At 49.4% G+C, this 25,660-nt stretch overlaps 1 protein-coding gene across 4 annotated transcripts in view; it reads left to right on the top strand.

Moving 5' to 3' along the window:
* The window catches only part of NT5M (5',3'-nucleotidase, mitochondrial), a 32,826-nt gene extending 7,499 nt beyond the window's left edge, over positions 1 to 25,327 (top strand). The window contains exons 3-5 of one of the 4 annotated variants that reach the window (XM_027047788.2): positions 8,726 to 8,786; positions 23,021 to 23,135; positions 24,511 to 25,327. In XM_027047788.2, coding sequence (XP_026903589.1) covers positions 8,726 to 8,786; positions 23,021 to 23,135; positions 24,511 to 24,653 — 319 coding nt within the window. In that variant the 3' untranslated portion in view covers positions 24,654 to 25,327. The other 3 variants (XM_027047787.2, XM_027047790.2, XM_027047789.2) reach the window with 3 other exon arrangements.
* The last annotated feature ends 333 nt before the right edge of the window (positions 25,328 to 25,660 follow it).

The raw sequence follows: 25,660 nt of genomic DNA, 5'->3' as shown, positions 1-25,660 counted from the left end.
AGTAAACAGATGACTAGAACATAGTTCTAGAAGTGGTGTAGTAGATGTATGAATACAGAAAGCAGGGGCTAATACTCCCCAGAGGAGGTGGCGACACTTGAGCTGTCATCTTGAAAAATGAAAAGGGATATGGCAGGTGCAGAAGGCAAGGGGGTGTCAGGTAGGAGGGGAACAGTGAGCGAATACTTTATCTGCCCACTGTCCTAAAACAGCCTTCCTGGCATGCTGTGTCCTTCCTCCACCAGCACTGAGCAGGGGCTGTGCTTCCTTGGACTATCTTCAGTGGCAACTACCCTTTTTTTCTTAGTGTTTATTTTTATTTTTTGGTGGGGGAGGGGCAGAGAGAGAGGGGGACAGAGGATCCAAAGCAGGCTCTGTGCTGACAGCAGAGAGCCCGAAGCAGGGCTTGAACTCACAAACCTCGAGATTGTGACCTGAGCCAAAGTCGGACGCTCAACTGACTGAGCCACCCAGGTGCCCCTACCCTTTATTATTATTATTATTATTATTATTATTATTATTATTACTATTATTATTCAGTAATACATGAGTATATTCTTATTAAAAATGCAGTGTGTACATATGTGAAAAAATGTGAGTTGCCCATTTTCTCCACTCTCCCATGTACATCTCCCTCAACCCCACTCTTTCTATCCTCGTTAACAATTTGGGGTGTATGCTTACAGACCTTTTAAAATGCATTTATGTACATATTTGTATGGTTTACAAATACAGGTTTATCTGTATATAAATTTGTATGTTCTACCCAGCAGCCAGAGAGATATTTTTAAACCAAATTCTGATGATGTTGGTCCCCTCTTAAAACTACCTCTTGGGGGGCACCTGGGTGGCTCAGTCGGTTAAGCGTCTGACTTCTGCTCAGGTTACGATCTCACAGTTTGTGCGTTCGAACCCCGCGTAGGGCCCTATGCTGTCAGTGTGGAGCCTGCTTTGGATTCTCTGTCTGCCTCCCTCTCTGCCCCTCCCCCTCTCCCTCTTGGCTTCCCACCCTAAGTCCGCCAGACCCGTGAGGTGGTTTGCTACCCGCTGTGTCGCCCTCCAACCTCTTTTCACCTGCTCCAGGCATGCTGGCTTATTTTCTGCCCCGGGGATGCACCAAGCTTGTTTCTGATCTTACAGAACTCTTAACATACCCTCTTGGAATATTTCCCTGCTAGAACTTGGGGTGGCCACATTGATTTTAATCCTTTAGCTCTGAGTCGCTTTCGTGTCCCCTCTTCAAAGTGGCCATGCTGCTGTAGCTAAAGAGGCCACTGTCCCCACCCAGCTATTCCTTCCCATCCCCCCGGGGTATGTTCTCTAAGCTGATGTTGTGTGTCTGTGTTGTCCCTTCCTCTCTCAAATGTCAGCTCCCTGGGGTCAGGGAGCTATATTCCTGGTCCCTAGGGTGCTACCTGGCTCAGGGTACAGGCTGAGGTATTTGCTGAATAAACATTCACAGAATAGTTGTTGTTTATCAAATAGGATGGGGTCTTCTATATTATTCTATTGCTTTCTCTTTTGTACTTGACAATATGTGTTAGCTATCTTTCCCCAACAACACTATCGAACTATCTTATTCTTTGTAACTACTGCATCGTGTTTTATTGTATACATATTCCATCATGTATTTAATGCGTTCCATATAGACATTTAAGTTGGTTCTCATTGCTCCTTGTTTATCAGGGCTACAATGAGTACACATGCAAGTATTTCTGTGCAAGAGTGGACCAGCTGGATCAAAGCCATATGCATTTTTATTTTATTATTATTTTTTTAATTTTAGAGAGAACACGAGCAGAGGAAGGGCAGAGGGAGAGAGAGAATCTTTTTTTCAAAAAATTTTTAATGGTTATTTATTTTTGAGAGAGAGAGACAGACAGACAGACCACAAACAGGGGAGGAGCAGAGAGAGAGGGAAATGCAGAATCCGAAACAGACTCCAGTCTCCAAGCTGTCAGCACAGAGCCCGACAGGGGGCTCGAACTCACAAACCATGAGATCATGACCTGAGCTGAAGTTGGACGCCTAAATGACTGAGCCACACAGGCGCCCAGAGAGAATCTTAAGCAGGTTCCACCCTCAGTGCTGAGCCCGACATGGGGCTTGATCTCACGATCCTGGTATCATGACCCGATCCAAAATCAAGAGACTGAGCCACCCAGGCGCCCCTCCATATGCATCTAAAAACGATTTTTATTGAAATATAGTTAGCATACAGTGTTACGTTAGTTTCAAGTGTACCATATAATGATTCAACAATCATGTACATTACTCAGTGCTCATCATAGTGAGTGCACTCTTAATCTCCTTTATCTGTTTCAGCCATCCCCCCACCCACCTCTTGTCTGTGCTCTGTATTTAAATTTGATACACACTAAGTGATACTTAAATGCTATTCTTCCTGCAGATGTTCCCCCAGAACAACCAGCATAGTATATTCCATATAAAGTGCCATTAGTCAGCATGACTTATCCTTGAAAGGGGCATTTGACGTGTGAAAATAGCCAAAACTGATTTGGAGTCACTGCCGGCAAATGAATGAGTCATAGCTGAATCTCCCTAGTGCTTAGAGTATGATGGATTTCTTTAAGTTTATTTATTTATTGAGAGAGAGAGAGAATGAGCAGGGGAGGGGCGGAGAGAGAGAGAGAGAGAGAGAGAGAGAGAGAGAGAGAGAGAGAATATCCCAAGCAGGCTCCATGCTGCCAGCACAGAGCCCAACATGGGGCTCAAACTCACAAACCCATGAGGTCATGACCTGAGCTGAAATCCAGAGCTGGACGCTTAATCGACTGAGCCACCCAGGCACCCCTAGAATATGATGGGTTTTAGTATGTGATGAATAAAAGGAACTCATGATGTCTAAAGCAATGAGCACTTTCTATCGGGATTATAATTGGCTTCAAAGGTCAGTCCCTAAGAGAAGGCTGAAAAATGTTTGTTTTAAAAAAACAACGGTGGGGCGCCTGGGTGGCGCAGTCGGTTAAGCGTCCCACTTCAGCCAGGTCACGATCTCGCGGTCTGTGAGTTCGAGCCCCGTGTCAGGCTCTGGGCTGATGGCTCGGAGCCTGGAGCCTGTTTCTGATTCTGTGTCTCCCTCTCTCTCTGCCCCTCCCCCGTTCATGCTCTGTCTCTCTCTGTCCCAAAAATAAATAAAAAACGTTGAAAAAAAAAATTAAAAAAAAAATGGTTAATTTGGAAAATTAAAATATAGGATAAAAAGTCATTTAGAACCTCATCACGTTGAAACAACCACCTATATTTTGGTGTTTTTGCTGGAGTTTTCTTGCATACAGATCTTTTCCCCGTAGTTGTCATTATAATACGTGTAACTTCAAACATGTATGAAACGGTAGCAGTGTTTGCCAAAACAAGTATTTGACATCCTAGGGGGACTACTTAGCACCACTCATTTATAAGGATAAGTTTAGTTGTGCTCACACCTGTGTTTTTTTTTTTTTTTTAATGTTTATTTTTGAGAGAGAGAGAGACAGAGCACGAGCAGGGGAGGGGCAGAGAGAGAGGGAGACCCAGAATCTGAAGCAGGCTCCAGGCTCCGAGCCGTCAGCACAGAGCCCGACGCGGGGCTCGAACTCACAGACCGCGAGATCATGACCTGAGCCGAAGTCGGACACTTAACCGACTGAGCCACCCAGGTGCCCCGCTCATGCCTGTGTTTAGCCATGACTTTCAATACCTATTGTTAGAAGGTGAAAGAGGGACAGTAAAGCGTCCTCCAAACTGAGAAGGCGCTTTGAGACCAGAAAACATACAGTTTTCTGGGGACTCTGTACAGTTTACACAGTTTCAATTCAGGATGACTCTGATGGGGCGATCAGGTGAGCAGTGATCCAGAACTGCACAACCATTCTCTGCCAAGTCCTGACGTAAGGCCGTAGATTTTCTAGAGGGAAGAGACGGCAGAGAGCACTGTGGTGAGGTCAGAGGGACTAAACGCTTGACAGACCTCATGGCGCCATCTGGGTACCAGAAGATGGGGGAAGAAACTACGTTACCTCTACTAGGTATCTCAACATCATTAGGAGAGATGAGAGCAAGCCTTTCTACATTCCGGTCAGGGCATACATTAACCTCCAAGGGGCCTGGAACACGTACCCCCAAGGGAGGCCATTGCTTGCCCACGAGCAAGATGGAGGACACCAAAGGTGGAGTCGGTGTTGTGAGCATGCCTACGATCGCGGAGCCCGGCATAGGAGGCAATGTATTCATTCACTCACTAAACACGTATTTTGTGTGTCACTTCATATGTGCCTGGCACCGTGCCAGCACGAAATAAGACACCCAACCTAAGGTCTCAGGTCTCAAGGAGTTTTCAATACGGTGGGGAAGATGGCAAGTATAAAGAAAAATAATTTCAGTTTGCAATAAGCTTTGTGAAGGCAATAAACAGGCGATATATTTGAGAGTAAACAGGGAAGGGACTGCTTCAGGTGGGGTGGAAAGGTTTCTCTGAGGAGGTGACATTTGACTTCAGAGCTAAGTGGTAAGAATGAGCTAGTTAGTAAGGAGCCAGGGTGCAAAGGCCCTGAGATGGGCAAGGATTCTGCTTATTTGAGTGACATCTCAGAGGAGACCAGTGTGGCTAGAATTCAGGGAGCGTGGTGTGGGTGGGAGGGACGGCACACTGGCAGAGGAGCAGGTCGAAGAGACAATGATGGGATTTAACTTAGATTTTAAAACCATGAGCTTGGGGCGCTGAGTTTGGACAGGCAGTTTTCCAAAGAAGATATGCAAATGGCCAACGAGGGCCTGAAAATTGGCCCCGACATCATTCGTCAGTAGGAAAATGCAAATCAAAACCGTAATGAGATACCACTTCGTACCCACGAGAATGACCGTAATAATAAAAAAAATAGGACAATCGTAAGTGTGGCCGAGGATGTGGAGAATTTGGAACCTTATCACTGCTGGTCGGATTGTAAAGGCATGCAGCTGCTGTGGAAAACACTAGAGAAAACATTTCCTCAAAATGTTAACTGTGGGGGCACCTGGATGGCTCAGTGGGGTAAGCATCCAACTCTTGATTTTGACTCAAGTCATGATCCCAGGGTCATGGGATTGAGCCCTGCGTTGGGCTCTGTGCTGACTGGATCCTGCTTCAGATTCTGTCTCTGTCCCTCTGCCCCCTCCCCTGCTCACAGTCTCCCTCAGGGGGGAAAAAAAAAGGTCAGTCTGGATGCTTGGCCGGGACATGGGGGTAGGAAGGCTTGGCAGGGGCAGAATTGGAAACTGAGGAACCATCAGAGGTGGTTGTGGTAACTCAGTAAGAAATGGCGGGGCTCGGGACTGGGGTGAGGACGGTGGAGGGAAGTCGGTGGAATGAAGCACGCGTTGGAGGTAGACCCCATAGGTCTGGGGATGGATGTTGGAGCTGGGGGAAGGGTAGGAAAAGGCGTGATTTTTTCATTTTTTTCTTGAGCAGCTAGATGAATATAATAGTGCCATTAACTAGGGAAGGAACAGGTCTGGGGAGCGGGGAGGACCACATGTTCCGTTTTGGAAGAACCGAGTTTGCGATGCTGACGAGATGTCCACATGGAGATATTCAGTAGACCATTAAGGATGTGAGCCTGGCACGCGGGGGAGAGGGCTGGACTGTGAAGTTAAAGTGGGGGGGCACCAGCATAAAGATGGCGTGTAAAGCCTTGGATGACGTCACTGAGCAGGGAGTGTAGGCACAGAGCCCCTGAGGGTCAGAACCAGCAGAAAGGCTGGGAGATTATGCTGGGGCGCCGGCGAGGGGCAGGCGTGCCAATGCAGGAGCTGTCACAGAGGAGGGCACGGCCGCTCGGACACTGGTGAGCAAGAGGAGAGTGGGGTGTGCGTGGGGTATGGTGACATGAGGGTCCTTGGTGACAACAGGCACTTTCCGTGGAGCAGAGGGGGTGGGCTCCGGGCTGGGTGGGTTGAAGCAGGCTCCGGAGGTGAGGAAGTGGGGTCACCAAGTGCAGGCCGCCTGTCAGATGTATTGGGTCAGAGAGATGGGAGGTCACAGGGTCGGGTGCGAGGTCAAGGTCGCGTGTGTGTATTTGTATGTTACAAGACAGGAGAGGACAGAACACGCTCGAATGAGTTGTATGGAAGAGGAGCGCAGGGAAAGGGGGTGTCGCAGGGCCCCTGCGAAGTGTCACCCCTGCAAGTATCTCCTTGCGAAGATAAAGGGATGAAATCCAGGACACCAATGAAGGGCTTGCCTTGAGAGGAGGGAGGGAGGCAGGCCTGCTCCTCCCGTGCCGTTGAGCGAGAGAAGGAAGTTCAGGCACAGGCACGTTTCTAGAATCCAAGATGGGAAGACAGGGGGTCTCGCGGCCGAGAAGTCTGAGGAAAGGGGGGTGGTGCCATGGCTGTCCTGGGGAGCGGAAACACGAGCACACGGCGGGGCCTCGTGGGGAAAGGCTGCCGGGCTCCTGCACCACTGCCTTGCGGTTGTGGTCATGAATTTAAGGTTAAAATGGCCAAACTGATTAGGTGCAACATTGGGCTCCTTGGGTGCAGGTAGAAGCCGGAGAGTTGGGTTCTTTCAGGGCCTTGGTGGAGAGAGAGAAGGACGAGCGGGGAGATGGCAGGGGGGCCACAGGGATCTGGGGGAGGGCGGTGGCCAGGGATGACAGAAGCGTGCTGAGCCTCGGGGTTGCTGTCTTGCCACTGAGTGAAGATGCCTCCGCCAGGAGGACAGCAGGGGGCGGGCAGAGTGAGGACACAATCCAGGCGTGGCCGTGGGAAGGGTGTCGGAGGTGGGGCAGAGGAGGATTTTGGAGGTGTGCAGGCTGGACCTGGGAGGTGGGGTTGGGTCCACTGTGTGTGCGCAGTGCACGTGTCCATGTTGTGGCCACTGAGGAGGCTGATGGGGCGGGATGGAGGCACGTCGGTGAGCCTCCGGCACGTCGGTGGGGGGGATGAGGGACGGCCCCTGGGCAGGTGACGGCAGCTGGGAAGGGCAGCAGGCGTGGGGCCGTCGGGCACAGGCTTCACCGAGTCAGGGATTTTGAAGGAGTGTTGCTGTGTGGACGGGGGAGGCCCGGGGCCCCGAGGCCTCGGCCCAGCCTGTCCAAAGGTGTCGCAGGAGGCTCTTGGTCTCCCGAAAGATTTCAAGGACAGACACAACACAACGGATGAGCAGTACAGGCCAGGGGGGTGTATTAAAGCGGAAGTACACTCTCGAGGGGTGAGGCCCGGCGAGCTCAAGAGAGAGCTGTGCCCACGGGGGTTTGCGTCTCTGCCTTTCACCGGCAGGTGTTAGCAGCAGGGTGGAATAGTCATTCCTTGAGTCGGGGATTTCTTGGAAGCAGGGGGCGGTCCCTTCCAGGACTGTGGGTTACTCGCTTTTTCTTCCTGATTTGGTCGGGGCTGGGGGTGGGGGGGCCCTGTCAAGGCTCCCTTAGGGAGGAGATTTTAGTGATACTCTGTCAGCCATCTTGGGCCTGTCTGGTTTGATCCGGTTTCTCGTGGTTTTGCTTCGGGGTGCTGCCTGGACGGCGCCTGTGACTTTTCCTCACAGTTGACCGGCACTTCCTCTCTGCTGGCCTCTAGGCCTCCTGTCAGAACCTGACCGACCATCCACCCTAACAGGAGGAAAGGTCTGGAAGCGAGGAAGAGCCTCCTCATCTTGTGTCTCTGAAGCACGTGGGGTGTGAGGGAAAAACAGCTTTCGCTGCAAGGCACGCAGGGGAGGCAGGTTCCTCGCGGGAGGCCAGGTTTCAGTGGGGGCAGGGGCTGAGAGCGCACCTCGAGGAGAGGCTGAGTGCCTGCGGGACGGACCCTGCACGCGGGCGGGGACAGTGAGGGTGGCAGGGGCAGCTCTACGAGAGCCGAGCCTCGGGGGTCGCTGGACGGCACAGGCATTGTTGCCTGGGGACCTGGCAGTCTGACGTCGGTCGGATCTCGGGGGACTAATTTGCCAAGGAGAAAAGGAGCCAGGAAACCTAGTCTTCCCAGGCTCGTTCGATGCCGGCTTTATGTGGCTGTTTGGGACCAAATGGCTCTGTCGGGGCCCCTGGGCCGTGGGGACGAGGCCCTTCCTGTCAGTTCCCCACTGTCACCAGAGCAGAGCCAGACGGCGGGGAGGCGGTGTTCCTCAGCAGAGCCCGTGCCCATCTTGAGGGGCCTCCCTGCCATCGTCTGGCCGCTTAGCCTGACCCAGAGGATGGGGCCGCTGCTCTCTGTCGCCTCCGACGGAGGGCTTGGCGGGCACACTCCCTCGGAAGGCTCCTCCCTCACGGGGTTCTTTGCTTTGCATGGCATGAGGCCCTGATTCTCCCTCAGGTAACTTGCTCTGCATCCTTTTAAGGCCTCTGGTCGCTCATGCTTCCTCCTCTTGGCATCTCCCCGTTCAGATCCCCCGAGAGGGCAAGAGATTCACCAGCTAACTGGCTCCGGCCACATGCAGAAGTGCTTTCTCAAGTGTCTCACACAGTCTCTCCTCTCTCCAACTCCGTGTTAGGAACCAAACATACACAGTCCGTGGGATGCCCGTCCCCGAGCTTGTCCTGGGGCCGGAGGTGATGTCGCACGTGGGTGTTCAGGGCTGTGGGACAGAGCAGATGTCTCTGGCTTGGACAGCAATGCAGGGCAGTGGGTTTTCCGGTTCCAGGTGACGGGTGCAGACCCGTGAGGGCCTGACGCCCACAGAGCAGGAGGGCGGGGGTGACGAAGGCCGCGGAGACGTGGGTGCTCAGGCTGACTCTCCTTCCTCTTGTCGCAGCACTGATGTCTTCATCTGCACGAGCCCCATCAAGATGTACAAGTACTGTCCCTACGAGAAGGTAAGATGTGCAGCTTGCTTGGGGGGCCTGGTGCTTTGCCTCTTCTCACCTTTACCCCATGGTGCCGCGGGTAAGGGGTGCTGGCACTCAGTACCCCCCGGGGGAAGGCACGGCCCTCACCGCACCGCCTTCGGGAGCTTGGGCGCCTCGTGTCTGCCTCTTCTCCCATCCCTCCCTCCTGTCCGTGCCAGCGTCTCCTCTCCCAAAGATCTTCTCTAGCACCAGTCTGAAATTCCAGCACGTTCTCTGCGTGGACCCTGGGGAGGGTGCCAGGTTCTCTGGGGAGGCTGACCACCCCCATGTTAGGGAAGCACCATTTGTGAAGGGTGAGACGAGAGAAATGTGCCAGGGGAGGCCGTGGAGGCAACCCCCACCCAAATACTGGGGCGCCTGACTCTGTTCACACAAAAGTCTTACAAAGGTGAGGCGGTTACATGGCGTCTTGCTACACATGCTCATGTCATCTTTAATGGAAAGAACTGGAATGACGTAACGCTGGGGCTTTTCTGGAAATTGAGAACCTGTGGTACCAAACCCACAGGAAAGGTGTGTTGCCCGGGAGGTGGGCACTCCTCCCACAGGTGGGTTCACGGGAAGTGGGGGCAGCCTCCCAAGTCCAGGAAGGCGGGACTGGGCGCCCAGAACACTGCCCCCCCCCCCCCCCAGGGGGATTGCTCGGCACGGAATTTTCTCAAGTGTCTCACACAGTCTCTCCTCTCTCCAACTCCGTGTTAGGAACCAAACATACACAGTCCGCACGACATTGAGTGCCTTGGGTGTGCGTTAAGTGCAATGGGAACTCGCCCTTGCTGAGCAGGGAACGGTGGCATTAGGCGAGGCACTTGGCCGTCACCGTTGCATTCCGTGCTCCTCACCCATTCCCTGGTTACCCTCCGACTTTTAACATGAGTTGCGCTAAACTCAAGGGAGCTAAGGACCTGCCATCAGTAAGTGTGCAGTTAGGACTGAAGGCCTGGCCCGCTGCTTCTAGCAGAGCCATGATCCGAAGTCAGGTCCCCAGACCGGCGGGATCTGCATCCCCCAGACGTTTGGTACAAGTGGACGTTTTCCAGCCCTTCCTGTGACCTTCTGAGTCGGAAGCTCTGGGAGCGGCCCAGTGTGTTTTAACAAGTCCACCAGGTGCACCCGCAGGGGTGAGTCCCTGGGCCAGAGTAACTATTTCAACTGTGCTTGTAGTGGGTGGTCAGGGTGATTGCCTGGTGCTTAGTGGAGTAAGACTGAGAAAATGGCAGCCATTCCTGCGTTCCTGTGGACTCAAGCTCCATCTTGGTGCCCACCCTCCCACCTTACGGCTTCAGCCCAAGACCGCCCTCTGAGCTCTGGATAACTCAAACCTGATGCCCCCGGGCTCCTGATGTCCCCATTTCATGTTTGTCTGTCCCTCTCAGTAAACTGGCATCGTCCGCCAGGCTCTGAGTCTGAGAGCCACAGAGCCATCTTGGTGATGCCCTTCTTACCCCCCACGCCCAGGGCATCCGCAAGTTGCATTTCCTGTTCGGGGTCCTGGCATCCGCCTGCTTCTCTCTCCGTCACACCACCTTAGCTTCTCTTCCCAGAACCGCCAAAAGAGCCGTCCGTACTGCCTGCTCGTTTCAGTTCCACCCGGTTCTACAAAGTAGATCATGTGAGTCCCACGCGGTAAAACCTTTCAGTAGTTTTCTACCGCACTTAAAACGGAATTTTAAAATACACGCACGCACACACACAAACTCCTCATCATAACCCGCAAGGCCCCCCGAGCCGTCTCTCCTGCCATCCTAAGTTCCTGATCCTCCGTTCTCAATGGATGCTCCGTGTTCCTATTTCTCGAGCAGGCCCGGTGTTCTTGGCGCGTGCCCTTAAACATGCTGGGCCGCCTGGTTCTTCCTCCTCCCTGAGGCCTCACTCAGCCGCCCCCCCAACCCCGTTTCCTGCCCGTATCTAAAAGTTTGTTCTTTCCCTGCCTTGCTGTTCCGTCCCTCAGCCCCTTGTTTCCTGTATAGACACTTGCAAGGGGTTTACGTCTTCGTCTGTGTCTTGTTATCTGTCTCCCCGTTAGACTGCAAGCCCCATGAGGGCAGCGACTGTGTCTGTCTTGCTCACTTTTGGTCCCAGTGCCTGGCACGCTGACAGCACTCAGTGTTTGTTGTCGGATGCATGGATTCAACAGGCACTCATCAAACACATTCCAGTAACCATGTTTGCCATTTATCTGATGCCTTAGCTATGCCAGGCACTGTACTTTTATTATCAGTACAGCAGCTCCCTGTGAAACAGGGTGCTCCTCTGATGTGAGGGACGAAGAGGGAGGCTGAGAGAGGCGAGGCAGCTCGTCCCTGAGCCTGGTGATCGCACAGGCAGCGGGGCTTGGTCCAGAGCCGTGCGTCCCAGAGCCCGCGCCCTTAGCTGCTCCCACCCGCAGCGCCTGCGCACTGCAGAGGGCTCAGAGTCCAGTGAACACAGATGATACCACTTGGGGCTCCTTCGTTGCAAGCGACATCAACGGTGTGCCGCTAACTTGAAGAAAAATAGGGTTTATTAGGAGGCTGTTGCTTTGCTCAGAGAACCACCGGAGGATCTGAAGGAGCAGCCCGTCGACAAGCCGCTGGGGAGCCAGAGCCAGCAGGGGGTCTCTCCAAGCACTTGTGCTCGCAAAGACCACAGCCCCATTCGTTCTCCGTCCGTGGGTGTGTTTGCCCAAGATTCACGTTCCCAGGAGGGAGGCTTACCGGCTGAGCTCAGGTCACGCTCCCCGCCCTTGGTCAGGGGACGGTGGGCATCCTGACTGACATCCCATCAAGGCCAGGGGTCTTTGAAGAGAAAAAGCGAGGTGCTGTTATCAGAGGAAGGGGCTCAGTAATAGTGGGCAGCGGATGCCCTGACCAAACAAAGGGAAAAAATAACAAAACCCTGGCTATAAAACTGCTACCTGTGATGAAAACACTATTAATATGTTGAGGTGTTTCTTTCTAGTTTCTCTTTGATGCGTATTAATTTTTTTACCCTTATTTTTGAGAGAGAGAGAGAGAGAGAGAGAGAGAGCGAGAGCAGGGGTGGGGCAGAGAGAGGGAGACACAGAATCCAAAACAGGCTCCAGGCTCCCAGCTGTCAGCACAGAGCCTGACGCGGGGCTCGAACCCATAAACCATGAGATCATGACCTGAGTCGAGGTCAAATGCTTAACCAACTGAGCCACCCAGGCGCCCTCTCTTTGATGCATATTAAATATAATACATGTATTTTAACAAAACTTAAATCTCCTGTGGTTTAGCATCCTCTTTCCACTTAATGTAGTTTTAGCCTTTGTTCTGTCACCAAGTATTCTTGGAAAAACATGATTGCTAATAGCCAAAGTCATCTTGTAAATAAATCTTCATATGATTGTGTCCACAGGATAGATTCCAGGAGATAGAATTCCTGGCTCCCACAAGGAGGGTCTACCATGACCCGCACTACAGGGAGGGAGGGTCACACGGGTGGCGCTGTGCTGGCGTCAGGCAGGGGCCAGGCCGGGCCACAGAGGGTCGGTCAGTGGAGGGAGTGGAGTACTGAACAAAGACATGAAGACAGGAAAATGCAGATATGTTTGAGGAACTTTGGGTGAGTTGTGTTGGCTGGTGGCCTTGGGGCCTGGCTGGGATGTGGGCTTGGGATCAGGCTGGGGTGCAAGCTCATCTCCCAGCCGTCTGTCACCGTTCAGCTACATTGTCACCTCCTCCCCCCCCCCCCCGCCCTGCCCCCACCGGAAGCCAGAGGGGAAGGCGGACTGACTGTGTCTTGTAAAGAGATGAAAGTAGCTGTAGCCACCTCCCCTCCCACCGTCCGTGTGCCCTCCCATCCCTAGTAGACGGACCCTCTGTCCTTGGCCAGCTGAGGCTGGGGGCAGGCGGCTGCTGCTGATCCTTCTGCTGGTGCCTGCGGTGGAGTGATGTCCTGTCTCAGGACGTCAACTGAGGATGGATGTTTTGCCCTCATGGCAGCCCCGGTGGGTGCCCACGACCTGGACCTCTCACAGAGTTTTTCCCTCCACACCTGCCCCCAGACAGCATCAGCCTTTGGCAGCAGAAGTGGGAGTTTTTCTCCTTAGTTGATTCCCCTCGAGACCCAATCAAAGGAAGGAAACCCAATTGCTAAGAGGTCAGCTTCTTTATCATACTTAGGGCGTCAGAGTTAGGTACCATTCAGGTTATCAGAACCAGAACCTTCTTTCTGGCTCAACCGTGCTGACATTTTACACCCAGATGTACATGCAGGCAAGGGCTTCACCTGCAATACCCATTAACCTTCATAATAGCCTTTTGAAGTAGGTATTGTTATTATCCCCATTCTACAGATGAGGGAACTGAGGCACAGAGAGGTTAAGTCACCTGCCCAAGGTCAGCATCGAGAAATGGCGAGTCAGGTTTGGGCAGTCTGACTCCAGGGCCTGTGCTCTGTACCTGTGCTATGCTGACCCCCTTTTCTAATTCCACCTGATTCAGAACTTAGCACGATATTACTAGGGTTTTTTCCCCCCCCGAAGAGAATTAAAAACAATCTACGGTAAATGCTTCATGCTCAAGCATGATATTTTACTGTTACTTTTCCGTATTCCGGTCACAAGTGGGATTAAGTGAGATGCTTGGACGTAACAATGGGACACGTGCTTTTCATGTGAAGTCTGGTCTCCAGCTGATATGTCTGCTAGATTCTGTGTTTGATTTTAAGAATAAATGTTAAACATTTCCACCCCATAAGTGAGCCTCTTCACTTGAACTCAAATAAAAAATGTCGGCCAAGTTTTGAACTTCAGAAGGTAATGAATGAAATTTCTTCACATATTTCACACCAAAATTGTCCAACTGCTCCCAGAACTTAAACCTCCTGTAAGACTTGCACTAAAAGCACATCATTTGCCGCCAAAATAAACCATAATTTCTTTTAGGAGCAGTGAGAGTCATACTGCCAACATTTCAGGAACTTTCTCTGGTGGTACCTCCCACCTCCTGTGCTACCTAGGAGAGTCTCAAACTGGGGCTCATGCTATGTTTTGGCCCCAGCTACTATTTTTAAAAAAATTGGCTGTTCATGGTAATTGGCATAGGGTTTTTTTGGGAGGATGATGGAAACATTCTGGAATTACATGGGCAATGGTCGCACAACATAGTGGATTACTAAAGCAAACCCACTGAAATGTATACTCAAAATTGCTGAATTTTATGGTATGTAAATTATATATAAAAATGACTGTGAAGCAAAATAAAAAGGACACAGCCTTTTACAATACAGAAAATAATGTGCTAGAAAAAAGAGAGGTCTCAAATAAAACCAGAAATGAAAGAGTTGTCACAACTGATACCACAGAAATACAAACGATAAGAGACCACTGAGAATGATTATATGCCAGCAAATTGGACAACAGTAGAAGAAATGGATAGATTCTGAGAAACACAACCTTCCAAGACTAAATCACGATGAAATAGAAAATCCGAACAGCTCAGTTACCACCAAGGAGAACGAGTCAGTAACCAAAAACCTGCCAGTGAACAAATGTCCATGACCAGACGACTTCACTGGTGAATCTTGCCGAACATTCAAAGAAAAATTAATCCCAACCCTTCTCAAATTCTTCCCCAAAATGGAAGGGGAGTGGAGGGACTCTGAAACACATTTATGAGACCAGCATTACGCTGATCCCAAAACCAGACAAGAATGCCACACAAAAGAAAATTTGAGGTCAATATCCCTGATTAATGCAGATGCAGAATTCCTCAATAAAATACTAGCAAACTGATTTCAACAATACATTTAAAGGATCATATGCCATGATCGAGTGGGATTTGTTCCAGGAGTGTAAGGATGGCTCAATGTATGCAAATCAACTAAGTGATGTGCTACATTAACAAAATAGATAAAAATTATATGATCATCCCACTAGATGCAGAAAAGCATTTGACAAAATTCAATATCCATTTTAATAAAAACTCTCAACAAAGCAGATATAGAGGGAATGTACTTTAACATAATAAAGGTCATTATGACAAATTCACGGCAAATACTCTACTCAATGGTGAACAGCTGAAAGCTTTTCCTCTAAGAGCAGGAACAAGACGGGATTTTTATTCAACATGATATTGGATGTCCTAGCCACAGCAATTAGGCAAGAAAAAAAAAATTGGAAAGAAAGAAGTAAAACTGTCACTGTTTGTAGATGACATGATATTATATATAGAAAACCTTAAAGACTCCACCAAAAAACTGTTGGAACTAATAAACAAATTTAGTAAAGTTACAGGATACAAAATCCTACACAAAAGTCTGTTGTATTTCTTTACATTAGTAATGAACTGTCAGAGAAATTAAGAAAATTTCATTCATAATTGCATCAAAAATAATAAAATACCTTGGAATAAATTGATCCAAGGAGGTGAAAGACCTGTATATTAAAAACTATAAGACCTTAATGAAAGAAATTGAAGAAGATACAAATAAATGTCAAGATATTTTGTACTCATGAATTGGAAGAATTCATATTTAAAAAATTTTCATATTGGGGCGCCTGGGTGGCTCAGTCAGTTGAGTGTCCGACTTCGGCTCAGGTCATGATCTCACAGTTCGTGGGTTAGAGCCCCGCGTCAGGCTCTGTGCTGACCACTCAGAGCCTGGAGCCTGTTTCAGATTCTGTGTCTCCCTCTCTCTCTGCCCCTCCCCCACTTGCATTCTGTCTCTCTCTGTCTCAAAAATAAATAAACATTAAAAAAAAAAAAAGAATTTCCTTTAAAAAAATTTTTTTTTCATATTATCCAGGGGCACTGGGTGGCTCAGTTGGTTAAGCGTCTGACTCTTGGTTTGGGCCTTTAGGCCATGATCTCATGGTTTTGTGTGTTCGAGCCCTACAGCAGGCTCTGTGCTGGCAGTGTGGGGCCTACTTGGCATTCTCTCTCCTTCTCTCTCTGCCCCTCCCCCACTCATGCTATCTCTCTCAAAATAAATGAATAAACTTAAAAAATATATATTCATACTATCCAAAAATAATCTACAGATTCAGTACAATTGCTATAAAAAAAAAAAAAAACCATTGGTATTTTTCCACAGAACTAGAACAAACAATCCAAAAATTTGGAGCCACAAATGACCCCAATGGCCACGGCACTCTTGAGAAAGAAGAACAAAGCTGGAAGTGTCACGCTCCCTGATTTCAAGCGATGTTGCAAAGCTATAGTAATCAAAACAGTATAGTCTTGACATAAAACTGACACCTAGATCAATGAAACAGAATAAAGAGCCCAGAAATAAACCCATGCATGTGTGGTCAATTAATTTAGGACAAAGGAGTCAAGGATAGATAATGGAGAAAGGACAGCCTCCAAGAAATGGTGGGAAAGTTGGACAGCCACGTGCAAAAGAATGAAACTAGACCACTGTCTTACAGCACACACAAAAATTAACTCAAAATGGATTAAAGACCATACTATATGACTTGAAACCTTAAAACAGAAGAAAAATAGGCGGTTAACCCCTTGACATACATCTTGGCAGTGATTTGAATCTGGCACCAAGACAAAGGCAACAAAAGCAAAAATAAACAAGTGATAACTACATCAAACTAAAAAGCTTCTGCACAACAAAGGAAACCATCAACAAAATGAAAGGGCAACCTCCTGAATGAAAGAAAATAATTGCAAAAATGATATCTAAAATATATAAAGAACTCATACAACTCCATAAGAAAAAACAACCCCCAAACCAAACAATCTGATTAAAAAATGCGCAAAAGATCTGAAAAGGCATTTTCCAAAGAAGATACACACATGGCCAACAGGTACGTGCAAAGATGCTCAACATGATTAATTATCAGGGGAATGCAAATCAAAACCGCAATGAGGTGTCATCTCACACCTGCTACATTGGCTGTTGTCAAAAAGACCAGCAATAGTAAGTGTTGGCGAGAAATGTAGAGAAAAGGGAGCCCTTGTGCACAGTTGGTGGGAATGCAAATTGGTATAACCACTCAGGAAAGCAGAATGAAGATTCCTCAAGAGATGAAAAACAAAACTACCGAATGATCCTGCAATTTTACTTCCGGGTATTTATTCAGAGAAAACAAAAACAGTAATTTGAAAAGATATGTGCACCCCTTTGTTCATTGCAGTATTATTTACAATAGCCGAGATGTGGAAACAACCTAAGTGTCCGTTGATGGATGAATGGATAAAGAAATTTAGTTATTATACACAATGAAATGACTCAGTCATAGAAAATCTTGCCATTTGTGACAACATGGATGGACCTTGGGGGCATTATGCTGAGAGAAATAAGTCAGACAGACAGAAACAAATACTGTATGATCTGTCTCATATGTGGAATCTGAAAACAAACAAACAAACAAAACAACCCAGGCTCATAAATGCAGAGAGCAAGTCAGTGGTTGTAAGAGGTGGGGGATGGGAGAAATGGATGAACTGTTTGTTTTAGTGCAAACAAATAAAATTTAAAAAGCTAATGTTTAAAAAAAATTTTTTTAAAGGGGGGCTCCTGGGTGGCTCCGTTGGTTAAGTGTCTGACCTCGGCTCTGGTCATGAACTCCTGAGTTCGAGCCCTGCGTCAGGCCCTGCGCTGACAGCTCAGAGCCTGGAGCCTGCTTTGGATCCTGTGTCTCCCTCTCTCTCTGCCCCTCCCCTACTCCCGCTCTGTCTCTCTCACTCATCAAAAATGAATACCCGTTAAAAAAATTTTTTAAAGATTTACTGTAAAGATACAGGAATTGAGACAAAATGGTATTGATGGAAGGAGAGACACATAGATCAGTGGAACAGAACGGAGAGCCCAGAAATAGAGCCATGAATGTAGCCAACTGATTTTTGTCAAAACAGCAAAGGCAGTACTGTGGTGCAAAGGTAGACGTTTCAGCAAATGGTGCGGGAACAGCTGGACACCCACAGGGGGAAGAAAGCTGTACCTAGACTTTACACCCTTCACAGAAATCAGAATAGATTAGAGCTCTAAATGTAGAATTTAAATCTGCAAAACTCTTGGAATATAAATAACCTCGGAGAAAGTCTAGACGACCTTGGATAGGTCTTTTGAAATACAACCTTGGACTTTTTAAATACAACACCGAAGGAACGATTCATGAAAGAAATGGTTGGTTAAGCTGAGCTTTGTTAAAATGAAAGACTTCTGCTCTGCAAAAGATATTGTCAAGAGAATGAGAAGACAGGCCACAGACTGAGAGAAAATATTTGCAGAAGACATAACTGATATGGGTCTGTTCTCTAAGATACATAAAGCATTCTGAAAACTCAACAATAAGCAAGTGGGTCGCCTGATTAAAAAATGGTCTTGGGGCACCTGGGTGGCTCAGTCGGTTAAGCATCTGACTCTTGATTTCAGCTCAGGTCATGATCCCAGGGTTGTGGGATCGAGCCCCGCATCTGACTCTGTGCTGAGCGTGGAGCCTGCTTGGAATTTTCTGTTCCCCTCTCTGCGCTCCTCTCCCCCACTAGCACGCTCTCTCTCTCTCTCTCTCTCTCTCTCTCTCTCAAGATAAATAAATAAACATTTTTTAAAAAAAGAAAACTTTAAAAAATGGGTTTAAGACCTAAACAGACACCACATCAAAGAGGATTTACACTCAGCAAATAAGCACGTGAAAGTGTGCTCAATATCCTTTGCCATTAGGGAACCGCACATTAAAACAACAGTGAGATGCTACTATGCACCTGTTAGAATGGCCAAAATCCAGGACGCTGACGACACCAAATGCTGGAGGAGATGTGGAACAGCAGCAGCTCTCGTTCATTGCTGGTGGGAATACAAAATGGGGCAGCCACTTGGAGAACACAGTCGGGCACATCCTTACACAAGTAAACACACTCTCACTGTATGATCCACTAATCACACTCTGCGGTATTTGTCTAAACAAGTTAAAAACTTAAGTCCACGGAAACACCTGTGTGCAGATGTGTATAGAAGCCTTATCCGTGATAGCCAAAACTTGGAAGCCACCAAGATATCCTGCAGTAGGTGAATGGATAATAAGCTACGGTACACCCAGGCAATGAAATATTTTCAGCCCTGAAAAGAAATGAACCGTCAAGCCATGAAAAGACATGGAGGAACCTAAATGCATGTTACGAGTGAAAGAAGCCAATCTGAAGAGGCTGAAATAGCAGAGGATTCCAATTATATGACATTCTGGAAAAGGCACAATTATGGAAGCAGTAAAAAGATCAGTGGGGAGGGAGGGATGAATAGATGGAGAGCAGATTTTCAGGCAGTGAAATTATTCATGGCAGGTACAGGTCATTGTATATCTGTCCAAGTCCATACAATGTACAACACCAAGAGGGAACCCTCACATAAAATATGGACTTTGGGTGATAGCGATGTGTCAACATAGGTTCACTGAATATAACATGCCCCCCCTCTGTTGCAGGATGTGAACAATGGGGGAAGTTGTGCATATTTGGGGACAGGAATTATATGGGAACTCTCTGTACTTTGTGCTCAATTTTCCCGTGAACCTAAAAGTGCTCTAAAAAATAAATAAAAAAAAAAATAGTGTGTCTTTGTGTCCCTTTCAGTCAGTCCCTTTTCCCTGCCCTTTCCCTCTCTGGGTATTGTTGGTAGGAGTGAACTACTGATGTGTCCGTTCCTACAGTTTTGCCTTTTATGGAAAGTCGTATAGTAGGGACTCATACAGTTTGTGTCTGGCTTTCATTTGAAGGCATAATGCTTTTGAGGGGCGCCTGGGTGGCTCAGCCGGTTAAGCATCCGACTTCGGCTCAGGTCATGATCTTGAGGTTTATGAGTTTGAGCCACGCGTCGGGTTCTGTGCTAACAGCTCGGAGCCTGGAGCCTGCTTGGGATTCTGTGTCTCCCTCTCTCTCTGGCCCTCCCCCACTCACACTTTGTCTCTCTCTCTCTCTCTCTCTCTCTCTCTCTCTCAAAAACAAAAATAAACATTTAAAAAAAGTAAAGGCATAATACTTCTGAGATTCACTGATGCTGTTGCATGCATCAGGACTTTATTCCTGTCTGTTGCTGAACATATTTCTGCTCTATGGCTGGATCGTCATTTGTTTATCCATGTGCCAGTTGATGGACATTTGGGATATTCGTAGCTTTTGGCTGTTGTGAATAAATTTCCTGTAAACATTCATGTCCACATCTTTGGGTGGACATATGCTTTCATTTCTCCAGGGCAGATACCGAGAGTAGGATTGGCTGGGTTGTATGGTGGGTGTGTGTTTCACTTCTTTAAAGTTTGTTTGTGTGTTTACTTATTTATTTAAAGAACATGAACATGAGCCAGGGAGGGGCAGGGAGAGAGGGAGAGAGAGAATCCCAAGCAGGCTCTGTGCTGTCAGCACAGAGCCCAATGTGGGGCTCGAACCCACAAACCATGAGATCGTGACCTGAGCCGAAACCAAGGGTCAGAGGCTTAACCGACCAAGCCACCCAGGCACCCCTCAATATTTTTAAATTTCAGCTGTTTTAGTAGGTTCCTAGTTATCTGTCTCTGCAGTCTGGATCTGTGTTTCCCTAATGACTAACGATGTTGAGCATCTCTTCTGTGCTTATTTGACCTCTGTATACCTTCTTTGATAAAGTGTCTACATTAAAAAAAATTTTTTTTAATGTTTATTTATTTTTGACAGAGAGAGAGGGGAGACAGAGCATGAGGGGGGAGGGGCAGACAGAGGGAGACACAGAATCCCAAGCAGGCTCCAGGCTCTGAGCCATCAGCACAGAGCCCGACACGGGGCTCGAACTCACGGACCGTGAGATCATGACCTGAGCCGAAGTCGGACACTCAACCAACTGAGCCACCCAGGCACCCCAAGTGACTGATTTTTCTTGGGCTGTTTGTGTCTTCGTCTGAGTTGTGAAAATTCTTTGTATATTCTACATACAAGTCCTTTATCAGATAGCGGATTTTACAAATATTTTCTGACAGTGTGTGGCTTGTCTTTTCCTTTCCTTAACTGTGGCTTTGGAAGAGCAGTGTTTATAATTTTAGGTTTTATATTTAGGTTATGGCCCATGTCAAGTTACTTTTTATATATGGTAGGAGTTAAAAATAAAAGTTTTTGTGTGTTGGGTTGTTTTTTGTTTTGTTTTGTTTTTTTCTTTTTTTGGCCCGTGGATGCCCAGCTGTTCCTCTGTTGAATTACCCTGGTACCTTTGGGTGTGTTTCTTAAATATATTCTGTCTCTTTGATCTAAATGTCTATCCTCATGTGAATATCACTCTTGGTTACTGTCGTTTTAGAGTAACTCTTGAAAACGATGTGAGTTCTCCAACTTTATTCATTTAAAAAACTGTCGGCTGTTCTAGGTCCTTTGTATTTCTCTATACATTTTAGAACCAGCTGTCAGTTTCTACAAAAAGCCTGGTGGGAATTTGATTGAATTGCATCTTATCAGTGGAGGCTAATGACATTGAATCTGCTGAGCCATGAACATTCATACATATGTCATTCATACAAAATGACAATTTCTTTAGATCTTTGAAATTTCCTTCAGGAATATTTTGTATTTTTTCAGCATATAGGTCTTGCACACATTTTGTTAAATTTATTCCTATTTTGCTTTTTTCGTTTTTGTGCTTTTTTTTTTTTTTTTTTTTTTGCATAAAGCCTGCCCTTATTTTTTTAAACATTTTTTAAATGTTTATTTATTTTTGAGAGAGACAGAGACAGAGACAGAGCACAAGCAGGGGAGGGGCAGAGAGAGAGGGAGACACAGAATCCGAAGCAGGCTCCAGGCTCTGAGCTGTCAGCACAGAGCCTGACGCGGGGCTCGAACTCATGGACCGTGAGATCGTGACCTGAGCCGAAGTCGGACGCTTAACCGACTGAGCCACCCAGGCGCCCAAGCCTGTCCTTATTTTTAAAGTATTTTTCTAAAAATGTTTGGAGATTGTGGTAAAGTGCACATAACATAAAATTTACCATCTGAGGGGTGCCTGGGTGGCTCAGTCGGTTAAGCGTCCGACTTCGGCTCAGGTCATGATCTCACGGTCCATGAGTTCGAGCCCCGCGTCAGGCTCTGTGCTGACAACTCGAAGCCTGGAGCCTGCTTCGGATTCTGTGTCTCCCTCTCTCTCTGCCCCTCCCCTGCTCGTGCTCCATCTCTCTCTTTCTCAAAAATAAAATAAAATAAAAATTAAAAAAAAATTTACCATCTAAACTATTTCTAAGAGTAGAGTCAATCTGTTTCATGTTTCTTTTTGGCGCTATTGTAAAGGTATTGTTTCTTTCGTTTCAATATCCAAAGGTATAGAAATACAAGTGATTTTTGCGTATTGACCTAGTATCCTGCCATCTTGCTAAACTTCTTTATTCTAGTAGCTTTTTTTACATATAATGCAGGGCTCTCAACGTTTAACTAAAGTAACATCTATTAACTACTTACTACGTGTCAGGCATTACTCTGTGTCCTACGCAGATTTAATGTGATCATAACCACACTGCAAAGACACAGGTCTTAGAAGGTTAAATGGTTTAAGTCCCGCAGCTCAGACACATCAGAACCACAGGAGAGGAGAGATGAGACCAGCAGTGGCACCCTTTGTCCAGCTGCCTTGTACGAGCACTTTCTGTGTGCCAGGCACTGTGCTAAGACTTTTACGTACATTGTCCCACTTAATCCCCAAAGGAGTCCTGTGAGGTAATACTCCCATTACCTCCACTTTCCCATCTCCCCTGCTCATGCTCTCTCTCTCAGAAATAAATAAACATTAAAAAAAAATTTTTTTAAAAGATGATGGGTGGTGACAGGCCATCTGGGTGACTCAGTCGGTTGAGTGTCCGACTTCGGCTCAGGTCATGATCTCATGGTTCATGAGTTCGAGCCCTGCGTTGGGCTCCCTGCTGTCAGCACAGAGTCTGCTTCGAATCCTCTGTCTCCCTCTCTCTCTGCACCGCCCCCTCAAAAATAAATAAACATTAAAAATAAAAGGTGCAGGAGGCCTTCATAGCATGCGTGTTGGGTTGAGTAGGCCAGGCATGTGCGGGCTTGGAGCTGGGGTGAGGGCAGCCTGGGTTTGAGCCAGGGTTCTGCCGCTTTCTAGCTATGGGGACATGGACAAGTCCCACCATCTCCTTGAGTATGTTTCCTCTGCTGCCACTGGGACCATCACATCTTGATGGCGGCCCTTCCTCCTGGAAGAAGCCTGGCTGTGCCCCAGCCGTGTCTGTGCCCAGGCCTGACGGCCCCTTCCTCTGCCCCTCCCTGTTTGTGTTCCAGTATGCCTGGGTGGAGAAGCACTTTGGCCCCGACTTTCTGGATCAGATTGTGCTGGCCACAGACAAGACCGTGGTCTCTGCCGACCTTCTCATAGATGACCGGCCAGACATCACAGGCAAGTGGCCTGCCGCAGGTGAGGAGCAAGTGTGGAGAGCTGGGAGCCACTGGGACCGACAGCATGCAGGGCTGGCCTCACGGCCCCTGTCCTGAGTGGTCCCCACTTAATCACCAGATGTGTATTAGGCCTTCAGCCTCCAATGCTCCCCTACCGGGAAGGCAAGGTTATTCTCAGCATCCGGCAGCATCTGGCCTTGGAAGGGGTGCCCCTGGGAGTCGGGAGAAGCAGGTCTCAGCTCTTGGGGTAACTCGTCGGATGAGTCCCTTTTTACCTCATGTAAAACGAGGACCAGGCCGGCCTCCAAACATTTGTTTTTAGCAACAAAGCCGTTTTTTTCCCCCAAGGGCAATGTGGACTGAACCTGCTGGAAAACAGAAAAGCATAATGTGTCTAGTTGAAGGAGCTGTATTTGTCCCTTTTGCTGATGGGTGACTCCCTCCCTCCAAACAAACAAACAAACAAACAAACAAACAACCCTATACCACCTTCGAGGGGAGAGGGGAAATTCATCAGCGCACCTAACTGGGTAGGAAGGCTTCTGCTGCGGTAAATCTAGGAACTCAAACACCAGTCAGAATTCGGTTTCTTTTATCTCCTGACTGCTCTGCTTTGCCTTTGTACTCGGTCAGGCTCCCCTGGTAGCCATCAGGGCTTTCAGAGTTAACGCCTATTCTTTTGGTCACCTCAGTGGGAGAATACAGAATATTGCTTCCCTAATGGCCTTTGGAGCTGGCTCGGGAAACACACCCATCTATCTCCACACGGGTCACAGTGTGTCCAGAGAGTGGGATTCATGCGTGTGCCCACCCCTGACCTCCCAAGCCACGTGCTTCCACAAGGAGAGTCAGGGCACATGGGGGGCACGGAGCCCCGCCCAGCTTCTGTCTCCGACCACGGGGAGCAGGGGGGAGGCCTGTGCAGGAGGAGCCGGGAAGTCAGGCTGTAACCCGGGGGACAGGATCAGCACCAGAGTGCTGGTGTGGACAGGTGGACCTGAGGGATCGAAGGTTATCCACGGTCGACAGGTGGGAAGCTGCGAAGCCGGCACTGGCCAGTGAGGGAAGGCCAAGCACAAGGGAGGGGAAGGGCAGGGCGTCAGCAGGGCTCAGCTCTGAGGGTGGCTGTGGTGAGAACGACCACCACCATCACCACCACCACGGAAGCCACCGTTTGCTTTGGGTCCCCTGGGGGCCGTCCCAGGTGCTCCTCCTCGTGGCCCATCTCATTTAACCCTTGCAACCCCCCAGTGAGCCGGTGCTGGCGCAGTCAGCACTTGACCGACGGGGAAGCCAGGTCTCAGAGAGGCCCGCTGTTGCTGAGGATGCCCCGGGCCTCCTGGAGCCGGCCTCAAGTGCTGCTTTCCCGCCCACAGGGGCCGAGCCGACCCCCAGCTGGGAGCACATCCTCTTCACGGCCTGTCACAATCGGCACCTGCAGCTGCAGCCTCCCAGCCGCAGGCTGCACTCGTGGGCAGACGACTGGAAGGCCATTCTGGACAGCAAGCGGCCCCGCTGAGCTGGACTGTGCTCCGTCCGGGCTTCTCCGCAGGGCCCCTGGCCTCAGGGCTCCCACCTCAGGGCCTGTGAGGGGTGGCGGCGGGGGGGGGGGGGGGGAGAGCAAGTGTTCTGGCCCGGGGCTCCCTCTCCGATGTCCCGGGCCCACTGCATGTCTCCCCCCTTTCCCCAGCCCTGCCAGGCCTTAAACTGATCTCGGGGCAGGGCTGGCCCAGGGGCCCTGGACAAGACACGTGCCCCCCGGGGGATGCAGGCTGACCTCAGGCCACGGCCGGGCTGCTCAGGGCTTGGGGCTCCAGACCGGAAGGAGCCGAGGGTCCAGCAGGCGTCCCCCACCCCTCAGGGAAGTCCCCACTCCCGGGTCTGCGGCCCATCGGCGAGGGTGCCAGCAGTGAGGTGCTTCTGGAGTGAGAGGGCCCCGAGCCCTCATTCTGAGCTGCAGCCCCTTCCCTGCCTGCCCGCCTGGTCCCCGCTCCCCTAGGGACCCACCGTGGATTCAGCAGACACCCCGAATTCCAGGGCACGCCCGTCTCCAGGCACCGCACGCCATCCTGCCTTTGACCGGCTCCGAGGTTTCTTGTACCTCCGGCCCTGGGGCCCTGCTCGGGGCACAGCACAGTCAGCAGGCTGGAACGTCTGCTGAAGGCCTGGAAAATAAATGCTGTTCCCGTGTCACTCAAGGAGTGGCCACCTCTAGCCCTTGCCCTGAGGTCCTCCGGCGTCTGGCCCCTGGGAGCCCAGCTGCACATCTTGGGGGGTTGCCCCCCACACTGATGAGGGGGGCTGAGGAGCCTCCCCGTTCATCGCCATGGGTGCTGCAGGTGCTACGTGGGACCAAGGAGGGATGGGCAGGTGGAGAAGCTGGCGGCCATAGTGGTCCCCTGAGTAGACCCTCCACCACGCTGACTGGTCCCCTCCTTGTGCCCCCAGGTCTCCAGCCCCTCCTGTCCTGCAAAGTTCAGAGCAGTGTCCCCCACTCTGTGCTCCTCTCACCCCACGTCCCTGAGA

The sequence above is a fragment of the Acinonyx jubatus genome, chromosome E1 (assembly GCF_027475565.1).
Source record: "Acinonyx jubatus isolate Ajub_Pintada_27869175 chromosome E1, VMU_Ajub_asm_v1.0, whole genome shotgun sequence".
Taxonomy (NCBI): Eukaryota; Metazoa; Chordata; class Mammalia; order Carnivora; family Felidae; genus Acinonyx; species Acinonyx jubatus.
The sequence above is the reverse complement of the archived record's forward strand: the minus strand, read 5'-3'. Positions and strand labels throughout refer to the sequence as shown.